This window comes from Natrix helvetica (assembly GCF_964273705.1).
Source record: "Natrix helvetica genome assembly, chromosome: 9".
Taxonomy (NCBI): Eukaryota; Metazoa; Chordata; class Lepidosauria; order Squamata; family Natricidae; genus Natrix; species Natrix helvetica.
Window position 1 is genome coordinate 21151349 of NC_138560.1, and position 13260 is coordinate 21164608.

The 13260-nt window shown below is 40.5% G+C and overlaps 1 protein-coding gene across 1 annotated transcript in view; it reads left to right on the forward strand.

Annotated features, from left to right (window-relative positions):
- CSMD2 (CUB and Sushi multiple domains 2) overlaps positions 1 to 13260 on the forward strand; it is a gene marked incomplete at its 5' end in the record, with an annotated part of 765891 nt that overhangs the window by 416203 nt on the left and 336428 nt on the right. Inside the window, one exon of the mRNA XM_081962655.1 lies at positions 6150 to 6253. Coding sequence (XP_081818781.1) covers positions 6150 to 6253 — 104 coding nt within the window. The remainder of the gene's footprint in view (positions 1 to 6149; positions 6254 to 13260) is intronic.

The following is a 13260-nucleotide window of genomic DNA, read 5'->3' on the forward strand; positions in this document are numbered from 1 at the left end:
CTACTTCAGGTCTCCCCATACAAGTAACTTTAAGATGGGTGGACTTCAGTTCCCCGAACGCTGGTTGGGAATTAGAGAAACATCAACTAGACAAGGACTTTTCAGGCTGAATGACCACATTCTAGTTTTTTTAACATTTCACCAGGCTGGCATCTTCAAGTGACCTTCTCTGTGGTGTGTCCCTCAAGAGCCCATACCCATTGGCAGATCAAAAGAAAACTAGACCATAACCACTCAGCCTGAAAGCTCATGACAACGCATGTTGAATGCCAACTGTGAAAGCCTACATTATTATAGTGAATTAAATAGGTCACTGATCTGATTCCATGTAGCACATTTCATAAGTGTTAAGACATTCCATAAGTGCTGGCAGACATGCTAGTTCAGAGATGCTAAAACATCTTTCCTCCAACGATATTTTTGAGATATGTGGGACTTGTAGATCCCATAGTTCCTATCTTTGGGCTTCCAGGTGTGAGTTCAGAAATCCAGAAATACACTAAATGACAGCAAATTGGAAATATTTTGCTAGTGGTTTAGTGGTCATCTGGTATTTTACAGCCCAGATTCAGCAATTAGTTTGCAGAGTCTATGGGAGAGCAATCTCTACAAAGTGCAATCCAGAGGTGGCATTCAGCAGATTCTGACCAGTTCTGGAGAAACGGTAGTGGAAATTTTGAATAGTTTGGAGAACCGGTAAATACCACCTCTGACTGCCCCCCCCCATCTATTCTCTGCCTCCTGAGTCCCAGCTGATTGGGAGGGAATGGGGATTTTGCAGTGTCCTTCCCCTGCCATGCCCACCAAGCCACACCCACAGAACCGGTAGTAAAAATATTTGAATCCCACCACTGGTGCAATCATATAAATGAAAGCTGCTTGTCAATAACTAGACAATCAGCTGTACACAAACTGAATATTCAAAGGCATCATATTATATATTGCAGTGTAGAAAGCTGGTCTAATGTACTGGTTAAGACTTCAGGTTAGAAATTGAGAGATACTCTCATCTTCAGAACAAAGCAAGTCACAATCTCTCAGCCCTAAGTAGCAGGAAAACCACTTCTGAAATCTTACCAAAAAAAGTGTAGGGATTTGTTCAAGCAGTCACAGGAATCAACTTAGTGACTTGAATGTACACCAATTTTTTTTAAAAAAGTTGTACAAGTTTCCCTGTCCAGTCATGTCCAACTCTCCAGTGTGGTGCTCATTTTCTGTTGTCATCTGGCCAGCATCGCATGCCCATGGAATGCTGTCACCTTCCCACCCAGTGGTGCCTATTTATTTACTCACATTCTTTTGAATTGGAATAGAATAGAATAGGAATGAAATAACAAGAGTTGAAAAGGACCTTGGAAGTCTTCTAATCCACCCCCATGCTTAGGCAGGAAACTCTATACAATTTCAGACAAATGGTTGTCCAATCTCTTCTTTAAAAAACTTCCAGTCTTTTCTCAGTGCCATTGTAACAGTTCAAACAATTGTTAAAATAAATGGTTGTAAGCTGAGGATTACCTGTACAGTTATCCTTTTTCTGTCTTACTCATTCAGATGATTTTCTTGAGGGTGGGACCGTTAAAGGGTGAAGAGATCTAGCTGTGGTTTCCTTTGATTTTTCTTCTCCATTTCTGTTGTCCATCTACTTTCTTAACCTTTCTTTTCTAGTGTTTGTCAGTTGAAACTGCTAGGCGGGCAGAGGAGGTAGGAGAGGAATAGCATAGCTCTCCAGCCTGTCATCTTTCCAGTTGACAAGCTCAGCATCTTTAACCACTGAGCCATCGCACCACACTCCCAAAAATAAATAAATAATAAATAAATCTGAAATAGCATTGCAATATTCAAATTAATGTTTAAAAGACTGCCACAGATTAATAGGTTGTCCCATTTAAAACCTTATGGCAATTTCCTATTTCCATGTAATAGGGCTCCGTGACTTTTAAAAAACAAGCTTTTCGTCATCCATTTGGCCAGGAGGTTTCTTGTAATATGAAGTCATTAAATAATTTTCAACCTTTAACTAAAAGTAAAAACAAAACTAGGGCAAAGAAGACAGCAGAGGAGGGAGGAAAGAGGGCAGGAGAAATACATAAATAATTCTTAGACTCCCAAACCTTGTTATGTTCCATGGTATTAAAATCTAAGCAGCTATTTAATTAGGGTCAAACTTGTTAAAATGCAATTTACATGAATGGGTGCTTTAATTAATGAAGCATGTCACTTGACAACCCTTTGTTCTTTGTATTAATTGCATTATTTCATCATTATGTGAATTTTAATATTTTTAGTCCAGGTTGATACTTGGCAAATGTGAATCCTTCTGATTAGAGACATTTTTTTTGGAGGAATCAAATAATGAAAATATTGTGACAGATTTATTTCAGCTATTGTTCACGGTATCAGTTTATCCAAGCATTGAATGTCGATGTGGCTAAAGGTACTATCTTTATTTTGAGCTTCAACATGAAATAGTGACCACTGATCATTCTTACTGGCACAAATGCACAGACTAGACACCAAGCAGACACATGAGGAGTGTAGTTATAAGGTGTGCATAGGTGTGCTGAAAATACCAGCTACAGTTGCTTGCTAAATGTCAGAAAACCTGTTATCTGTGCCATAGTCATTAAAAGATGAAAACAAAAAAAAAGTGGTAACTTATTAGGATTTAGAACTTAAATCTAGATTGCTTTGTCTGATTAAAAAAACTGTGCCTGAAAACAAATGATAACATAGGAAAAGGAAAACTCAATCTATGGTTTCTTAATTTTGCCTCAGTGCTGTCTTCTTTGAACAAATGTTATTAGCATCCATCTTCATCCTTCTTCTTCCATCCCTCACTTAAATTTAATTTCTGCTTCTCTGTCCTCTGTGTAAGCACAGCTTTAGAAAACAATCAGAACCAATTCATTCAGGATTAGAGAAATGTTCATTTATGTCCTGCTATTTTGCTTTTCCACATTCTGCTTTTTGGTCCCCTAGGCCAATAAAGAATATTCATATACACCAATGAAAAAGTGAAATCAGGGATTGGCTGTCTTTTTTCATCAATATCATTTGTTTTTATTCAAAATATCAGGGCTTTATTTAATATCATCTTTAACCATGCCTATTAATTTGATCTGGAAATGTATATGTTTGTAACTTAATTCTAAGGCTGGCTTAAATTCATCCAGCCCTTTTCCTTTTCAATTATAAAAAAAATGTACCAGTGCCTTATTCAATTTCCAATTCAAACATTAGATCAGAACTGTCACGGTTCAACAGGACTATGCAGATTAAAAGTGTATCAACAAAACAAGCTTATTCAATTGTGGTAGGATAGTTATGAAATCGGCTCTGAATATTTGTCATCTCCATTCGTTATCTTCTTCTCTTTCAAGCCATAAGAGAATTCTTCCTGGGTTTCTAAATCAACATTTACCTACTTCCACTTTAGAAAATGTCTCTTTCAATATAAAGATAGGATCAGATCTATTCTTTAGTTAACACATTGATTTGTTAACAAAGTCAACATTTCTTTATGGCACCTTTAAGGAGAACATCACTGTGACACCAAGGTTAATGTTTCAGCCGCATGCACATTCATAACAATTGACTGAGTGATGAGCTATAAAACAGAGGAACAATATGTATTTTAAATTACGATTGAGATTTAATTTAATGCAACTCAGAGCCCAGTTTTAGAAACAGCCTGAAAAAGATCAACTTTGACAAAAGTGATCTGTGCAACAACCTACAAGTGGAAGGAAGAAAAGGCTATCAGAAACATGAAGGTATAAGAGAGATTCAACCTAAAAATAAGGAGGAATTTTCTAACAGTGAGAACAATCAACCCATGGAACAGAAGTTGCCTTCGGAAGTTGTGGGAGCTTCATCACTTGAGACTTTCAAGAAGAGATTGGACTGCCATTTGTCAGAAATGATGTAGGGTCTCCTGCTTGAGTGGAGGGTTTGGACTAGATGGCCTATAACAGTGATGGCGAACCTTTTTTGGCTCGTGTGCCACAAGTGGGGGGAGCGCAGGGGGGTCGAGTGCAGGCGTGCCGCACCCATAATGCAATGCGCGACCCCCCAGTGTGCATGCGCGCAAAACGCGCGACCCCCCCCATTTTTACATTTTTTTTGCCCTCCCCAGGCTCCAGGGGCTTTATAGGAGCCTGGGGAGGGCGAAAAGAGCCTCCCCCGACCCCCCGGAGGCCCTCCGGAGGCTTCAGGGACTGTCCAGACGCTTCCCTGAAGCCTTCGGAGCGCTTAAAACCACCCTCCGAGCAAACTGGAAGTGACTTCCGGTTTGCTCGGAGCATGGTTTTAAGCGTTCCGAAGGCTTCAGGGATGGTCCCTGAAGCCTCCGGGGGGGTGGGGGAGGTTCTTTGCGCCCTCCCCAGGCTCCTATAAAGCCCCTGGAGCCTGGGGAAGGCGAAAAATAGCTTTTAAAAAGGTGAACTCAGTTGCTAGCGCGCCCATGCGCGCTGGCCAGCTGACAGGGCAGTGCCTCGTGTGCCCTGACAAATGGCTCTGCGTGCCACTTGTGGCACGCGTGCCATAGGTTCGCCATCACGGGCCTATAACGTCCCTTCCAAGTCTGTTAATCTGTTTAAAGAAATGAAACGTGAAAGTCCAAGAAAATGCATTCAATTCTTGCTGCTGCTCAGCCACCATTTCAACCTCAACTGCTCATTGACAAACATAAAAATCCAGAAAACCTCATGGAAATGCAGAACTCAGTTTTGAAAATAAAACAAAAAATTACCAATCCTGGATTATGTTGTTTCTACCAGCATCATAATGGTTTAAGCAAAGGCTCTGGTTGCTATTTCAATAGGAAGAAGAGTCCATTACAATCCCAGCATAATAACTGAATCCAAACATGAATGAATAATCATAATTGATCCTAAACCCGTCCTTCCCATCTCCACCCTTATTTAATTTGGAGATCACTATCAAATTATTTAAGGAGAACTATTCTCAGTTATTTCCATGCACAGTATCAGGATACTAGATCAGATTGGTGTTATATCAAACTCTTGTTCACCTGACAAATGATAGCATCTTCATTCCAGCTTTGTATCCTGTGCAGCTTCTCTTTTTATGAAATAGATGGGCTGGACAAAGCAAATTATAATTGAAGCTATTCTCATCTGAAATCACCTTTATTTATTAGTTTCCAGACACTGGAATCTTTCAACAAATTCTTGTTGATAGTATGTTTCTCCAATGATGGATTGATGGAACAAAGGTTCAGTTATTACTGTATGGGCTTGGTGGGAAACCTTAGTGGATCAGAAATTTATTTATTTTATTTATTTAGTTTGTCGAACATGTACAAGGTAACAGATATAAGTATGAGCATGGACATGGACATGAGCAAAGGAAGTGAGTACAAATAAATGGGGACAGTAGGACAGGGACGGTAGGCACGCTGGTGCGCTTATGCATGCCCCCTTTAAGAACCTCTTAGGAATGGGGTGAGGTCAACAGTGGACAGTTTAAGGTTGAAGCTGTGGGGGTTAGAGGATGTAACAACAGAGCCAGGTAGAGCATTCCAGGCGTTGACCACTCTGTTGCTGAAGTCGTATTTTCTGCAGTCAAGTTTGGAGTGGTTTACCTTGAGTTTATATCTATTGTTTGCCCGTGTATTATTGTAGTTGAAGCTGAAGTAGTCATTGACTGGTAGGACATTATAGCAGATAATTTTGTGTACTATGCTTAGGTCAGACCGTAGGAGGTATAGTTCCAGGTTGTCCAAGCCCAAAACTTTGAGCCTGGTGGCGTAAGGGATTGTATATATTGAGTCAGCTGAAATCCATGAAAACAATGTGATTTAGATTCCAGGTATGGCATCTATCTATTGGGAAGTTGATTTGAGTTGGTTCCTGGTGTGACCTTTCTAAGTCCTTACATAACACATTTTCTCATATGTTCAATTTTAGAACAGTTTTATGCACTGAGTCATACCGTCAGATGTAGTTTGCTCAAAGTTTATTACATTATTGTTGTGATTTGGAGAGATATGAACCTGAGAATCTTCCAGTCAGGACTAAAAATCCTGTCGCTAAAAAAGAATGTTGCCTATTTGTGGTGTCTGTTGCATGAACTGATTCTGCCTTAACAATTGAATCAACCAGCCTAATACTTTATGTCTTTGATAGGTAATCAAACTCAATTTTGAAGAATTTGACTTGGAGAGAGGATATGATACATTAACTGTGGGAGATGGAGGCCAGGTTGGAGACCAGAAAAGTGTGCTTTATGTGTAAGTAAACGTTTCTTTTTATCTTTCTGTTTGGGCTTCATTAGTGTGCAAACATGGCATTCCTTTAAGAGTTTTTCACAGTCATTTCCGTTTCCTGAATATGTCTCTGAGATGGCCTCATGTTTTGAAGATACGGATTGTTGAAATTTCCATTCTGATGGAATCAGCCATTTTTCACTTGGCTTTCAGGCATATTATTTACCAGTTCTTTGTTCAAGGATGAACTATCTGGAGCAGTATTTCTCAACCTTGACAACATTAAGATGTGTGGCCTTCAACTCCCAGAATTCCCTAGTCCAGGAATCTCTAACCTTGGCAACTTTAAGACTTGTGGACTTCAACTCCCAGAAGCTTCGCTGGCTGAGGAATTCTGGGAGTTGAAGTCCACAAGTCTTAAAGTTGCCAAGGTTGGAGACCCCTACCCTATTCAGCTATGCTTTGTAGACCTATAGACTGCCTCTCATCACTATTGCTGAAAATCAGTAACAGAGAGAGGGAACTCAGACAATAAACTTTTTAAAAAGCTTCTCCTCTGCCCCTCAAAAGACCCCAGAGGATTCCATCCTTGTCTATTGACCCATTATGGTCAATGGATTTCCAAAAATGTTTACATTAAATTAAATCCCCAGCCTTCTAATGGTTGTTCATTCCTGTCCAAGATCGTATCTCTTTCACATATGAATTTAGTACTGTGTTTCTCCTAAAACAAGACCCACCCCAAAAAGAAGGCCCAGCACTGTTTTGTGCGCATGCATTAAAATTAAGCCCTACCCTCAAAATTTGGCCCTATTTAAGTGCATGCACATCCAGGCTTGCTAGAGTGGACGGCGGCAGGCTTTTTTGGGTGGATGGCTACCAGAAGCTGGAGTTACCGTTACAGGTAGGCAAGGGTGCATGAGGCATGTGGGTCATGTTACTCGCTCTTTTCAGCTGCAAAAGAAGTGGCCTTGTGGCCAGGCAAGGCACAGGCATGTGAGACTATCCTTTCAGCTGTGAAAGAAGCAGCTCAGTAGCCAGGCGAGACTTGGAGGGGGGAATTAAGACAACCCTAAAAAAGGAAGGCCTAGACATTTTTTGGGGGGGGGGGGTCAAAAGAAAATAAAACCCAAAATATTATTTGAATATTTTCAAAGAAACATGGCATGTATTTCTACTGAACAGATATAAGCTCTGCAAGTCCTTTAATGTGTACAACCACACAATAGTTGCATTTGTGAGCATGGTTTGGGGCAAATTCCATTAGAGTTTTTAAATAAAGAATTTAGGAATAAAGAAAAATTATGTCCTGACTAGATATTGATCAACAGCAAAACGGATAAATCTCTATCTAAATGTAAACTGAATGAAAGCCTCTTTGATCCCCAAATAAGAAAGGTCATTCTTTATAGTTCTCAGCTGCTAATTCTACAAGTCTAGATCTGTGGCCTTGGGCTGTGGTTCTCGAATGCTCTTGGAGGTGTTGAAGCTCCATTGTAGATCTAGTGTAGAACTCATGAATTATAGAATAGAATAGAATAGAGTAGAGTAGAGTAGAATAGAATAGAATAGAATAGAATAGAATAGAATAGAATAGAATAGAATAGAATTCTTTATTGGCCAAGTGTGATTAGAGACACAAGGTGCATATGCTCTCGGTGTACATAAAGAAAAACAAAATAGAATACATTAATCAAGAATCATAAGATACAACACTTAGTGATAGTCATAGGTTAGTAATAAGCAATCAAATTATACTAGGAAACAAATAAAACAATATAAATTTTAAAGATACAAGCAACATGGTTATAGTCATAAGTGGAAAGAGATAGGTACTAGGAAGGAAGAGAAGAATAATATTAATACAGTCTTAGTAGATAATTTGACAGTGTTGTGGGGATTAGTTGTTTAGCAGAGTGATGGCATTCTGGAGAAACCTGTCCTTGTGTCTAGTTGTTCTGGTGTGCAGTGCCCTGTAGCGTCGTTTTGAGGGTAGAAGTTGATGTGAGAATTCTAGTGATTGTAGGTTGAGCATCACTTTCTATTTTCCTGTATATTGAACTTGTTAATTAATGAATTTCAGTCATCTAGTATGGTTTTGAATGGCTGCCAGATATCTTACTTTGGTGGGAGGAAACAAGAGCAAGGAAACAGAGACTGCCACGGTTTCTGTGCAGCTGAAAGAAAATGTGTTTATTTATTTAAAGATGGAAAATCTACATTTCCTTTCTTTCTCCCTATGGCACCAAAGGCATTACAAATGACTGCTATTAACTCTGACAGCACACATGCAAGATAACTCAGATTCCATAATGAAACCATTACTGTAAGTAAATATGACTTCCCCACGAGGAAGGCTGATGACAATAAGCTTCTTCTGCTAACTTATTCATATGTTATGATTGTAGGCTGCACACGATGAAGGCTTTCCATTTGACGTTTACTTCAACAGAATTGAGGACGGCAGGGTTTTCATCATTGCTGTCAAGATATTTGCGGTCTTCTCAAGTCTTTGTTTCCATGTCATTCCTACCCACTAATAGAACAGGTGGCGGGCTTGGGCAGAATCCTGCTCCTAGCTCAGCCATATTCTCCTGCAGATTTCCTTCTTTGTAGTTCTTCAGGGATTAAGAGCTCTTTGTCTTTATTCAAATTCTTCCTCCTGCTTGTATCGATCCCCATATTCAGTTCAGTATTTGGTCCCTACTATCAATTCAGAATTCTCTGGCTATGAACATTGTAAACCATCTGTTGGCTCCCATCTCCCTATGGCAGGTATTTCATGTGCGTTAATCAGAATTGTACATTTTGGAGGAAAAAAACCACGTCATGCTTCAGCCTGTTTGCTGAATATGTCTTTAGTAACATATCTTTGCAAAAAGCTCAGTTGATGTGCCACAATTTAGTAGTATCCCATTATAATATCCACACAGCGTATTGAATGGGGATACTGCTCAATATGGTGTAGTTGTAAAAAAAAAATGGGTGTTGTATTTTTATTTTCAAGTACTTTTCAGGTTAACTGTTGCTTATAAGGTGGAGAGAAATGCCTTGGTATCGATTTTCTATTTGCAACTCAGTTTAACTGCTGTGTACCAGTTTTTGACCCAGTTTTAAAAAGTTATACCAAGGTGAAGTTGGCAACCCTTCTCCTGGTATATTTGTTCTTTATTTACATCGTACTGGGCATGTTGAGGACAAAAACTACTGGATTTTCCCAGCTGTTTCTCTTCCCTACCAGCAAATGTCACTAGCCATCCTGCACTAGGTGGTGTGGCAAACAAACAGGAGTCAATTAGCATCTTTCCAATATGTCGATTAACCTGACTATAAATAAGCAGATAACATTAGAGCTGAGGAGCTGTAAATTATCTCTAAACATTTGCAGAGAAAGAAGCTGTTGCCTGTAACTCATAGCTGAGGCTTAAATTCAGCCATGAAGAAGAGATCCATTTCAATCTAATAGTCTAGAGCTAAGATAAAATAGCTCATCCATGGGTCATAAGTTTAGAATCCATTTGCAGGGTAAGGAATAGAAGAAACCAAAATATAAGGAAACAGAAGTCCATAGTGAAAAGTTGTTTTCAAGAAGGGGCGATCAGGAGCATGCTAAAAGCGTGCTAAGACAAGACCCAGAATTACTGACTTTGCCTAATCTGAGGAGCTGTGCTGATGGCTGCTACTCACTCCTCTTTTGCTGCCAGCCTATAATTTTTGCTCTTTGAAATAGCAGCCATTTCTGTTGAGTTTGATTCACTCAGGTGGCTGACGACCAATTGCCTCCTGAACTACAGGCTGAGAGTCTACGAGGGTGTCATTGTTAGCTTCAGAATTAGAGGAGCCCATCATATCATCCATCAGTCGCTTAACATGGTCTAGGAATTGGGCAGTGGAAGAGGCAAGGATTGACAAATGGCTAGACTGGTGGAGGGTAGGCATTTGTCAACCCTTGATTCTGCACAACTGTCATTCACGGGCACTTTCTAAAAATTCACTAAATGTATGCTCAAAAAGAGCTAAAGGGTTATTGTGCAGAATTTATTCTCTTTAGACACCTTTCAGCTCCAATTGACTCTGGGTGCTATATAATAAAAGCAGCAGCATAAAATCAGAATACAATAATTATAAAAGAATAAACAACTGAAGGTAGATGCAACCAGTCATATGCACACATAATCCAGCCATGCCCCAACCACTCTAAACCTGGCTTTGGGAGAACAGCCAGGTAGTTAAGGCTTTCCAGCATGCCAGTGCAGTGGGAGTTACACAAATATCAGGGTGAGTCTTATTCATAGGGAAGGTTCTATGACAAAGAGGATGTGTTTCAGGGATCCATGGTCTTTCCCCAGGTTATCTACAAGCACCACCAAGACTATCTCCATGCTAAATCCTGCCTGAGACCTAACTGAAATGGGTCTAGACCAGGGGTCTCCAAGCTTGGCAACTTTAAGCCTTGGTGGTCTTCAGCAAGCTGGCTAGGGAATTCTGGGAGTTGAAGTCCACCAAGGCTTAAAAGTTGCCAAGGTTGGAGACCCCTGGTCTAGATAATTCACTTCTCCCACTGTATCAAAGTGGAAAAAGGGAAAACTGGAGAAAGGGATGATAAACCTGTACCGAAAAGCAGCCTGAACAACTGGCTGCATGAAGAAACAGTGGAAGCAAAGTTGCTTTTGGGATCCTCTCATTTCATAAGGGTCACCTGATTGCAACACTGACCAAATGGTTGGTGAATGATCTTTACATTGCACCCAGGGCCAAATTGACATTACTTGTTATTTCGTGAAGGAGGGGACACACAACTCATAACACCAGAGCAACTAAGGACGACTTTAAGGTTCTTAAGATAAAATTCTGTTCAAAGGAAGAAATGAAGGTAGTTTCCTGTGCTCCAAGATCACCGCAGATGGGGACTGCACCAAGAAATTAAAAGATGCTTGCTCCTGGGGAGAAAAGCTATGGCAAATGTAGACAGCATACTAAAAAGGAGAGAGATCATCCTGCCAACAAAAGTGAGTATAGACAAGGCTATAGTTTTCCCAGGTGCAATGTATGGCTGTGAAAGGTGGACCATAAGAAAGGCTGAGTAGCAAAGAATGGAGGCATTTGAACTCTGGTGCTGGAGTTGATTCCTGTGAGTCCCTTGGACTGCCAGATGATCAAACCAGTCAGTCCTAGAGGAGATCAATCCTGATTGCTCTTTAGAATGCCAGATCTTGAAGAGGAAACTCAAATCCTTTGGCCACATAATGAGAAGGAAGGACTCACTGGAGAAGAGCCTCAGGCTGGGAAAGACTGAGGCCAAAAGAAGAAGGGGACGGTAGAGAAGGAGGTAGCTGGATGGAGTCACCGAAGCAGTAGGTGTGAACTTAAATGTGGTCGCGATGAGTTGGACATGACTTCACAAGTAACAACAACAACAAAAGTCTTCAAAGGAGGAGGAGGAGGGGGAGTGGAGCTAGGGGCATCTAGTGACTATAGACCTGGTGTGGGTGATTCTACAAGGGTTAGAGCCAGTAATTCTACTCTGGCAGAGGGGGTCCAGCAAACTGCAGGACTCTGCTGGCATCCATGGACCACCTCTCAATCTCTGAGATTCAGCCACCCAGTTCGAAGCAGAGGCATGTTTTAAAGATATAGGAACAGAGGGCTGATTCCGCAGGTCAGAGAGGCTTCCAAGAAGCAAGCCAGCAGAAGAACAGACTCTAAGGAATAACACAGTTTAATTGGGTGGAGTCTTGAGCCTAGCTGCTTCATTGGCTTCACTCTCTGGAAGAAAACATTGAGAACAACTTTTGAAGCCTCAGTTGTGTTGTGTTGATCTCACCTTGCCATACCCTCCTATGTCTCCTTTAGATTTATTGCTTGACTACAGAATTCCAGGTTTTTAACTATGCCAAGTCTGCATTTGCAATTACTGTCCTAAGATGCTGCTAAAAAGAAATTTCCTTCTTACAAAAGAGTCTTTCTATTGCTAGACCAGGGCATGCATCCAGCTTGCTATCTAGTTGGCCAGCAGGCAACAGGGCCAGAGAAGGTATGATGCAAGAAGCGAGATCAGAGAACTGCTGGCAGGAAAAAGAGATTGATAGTGTGGGTTCTTGTTAGGCCTAGGTTACTATAAGTAGGGACAGAGTTGCAGCTCTTCCTGGTCATCTATAATTGAACAGTTTCAGATTGTTAGAGTCCATGAGATATTTTAGCCATCTTTGGGTAAAAGGCTGTCTCAGAATGCAAACAACTTAGAATACAGAACAACAGAGTTGGAAGGGATCTTGGAGGTATTCTAGTCCAACTCCCTGCTCAAGCAGGAAGCCCTATACCATTTCAGATAAATGGCTGTCCAATCTCTTCTTAAAAACTTCCAATGTTGGAGCATCCACAACTTCTGGAGGCAAGTTGTTCCACTGATTAACTGTTCTGTCAGGACATTTCTCCTTAGTGCTAGGTTCATTCTCTCCTTGATTAGTTTTCACATGTTGCTTCTTGTTTTACCCTCAGGTGATTTGGAGAATATCTTGACTCCCTCTTCTTTGTGGAAGCCCCTGAGATATTGAAACCCTGCTATCATAGCACCCCTAGTCCTTCTTTTCATTAAACTAACTAAACTTCTTTTTATTAAACTTATCAAAAGAGTTGGTTTTCTGTTTCTACCATCCCTTGCTTTGCATGACTTAAAAATCACCACCACCACCACCATGATCATCATCTTCTTCTTCTTCTTCTTCTTCTTCTTCTTCTTCTTCTTCTTCTTCTTCTTCTTCTTCTTCTTCTTCTTCTTCTTCTTCTTCTTCTTCTTCTTCTCCATCATCATCATCATCATCATCATCATCATCATCATCATCATCACAAATCCAGTCATAATGAGTACACAACTGTAAATACTCCAAAACTGTACAATTTAAAGAGGTTTCTAGAGCAGGCTAAACATCAAGAGTTGCAATGGACTGAAGTGTTTTCGTAGACCCCTCAATGTTTCTGCTGCTGCTTCAAGAGACTTCTGAGCAATTATCCTGGACTGGAGGTGACCCCGT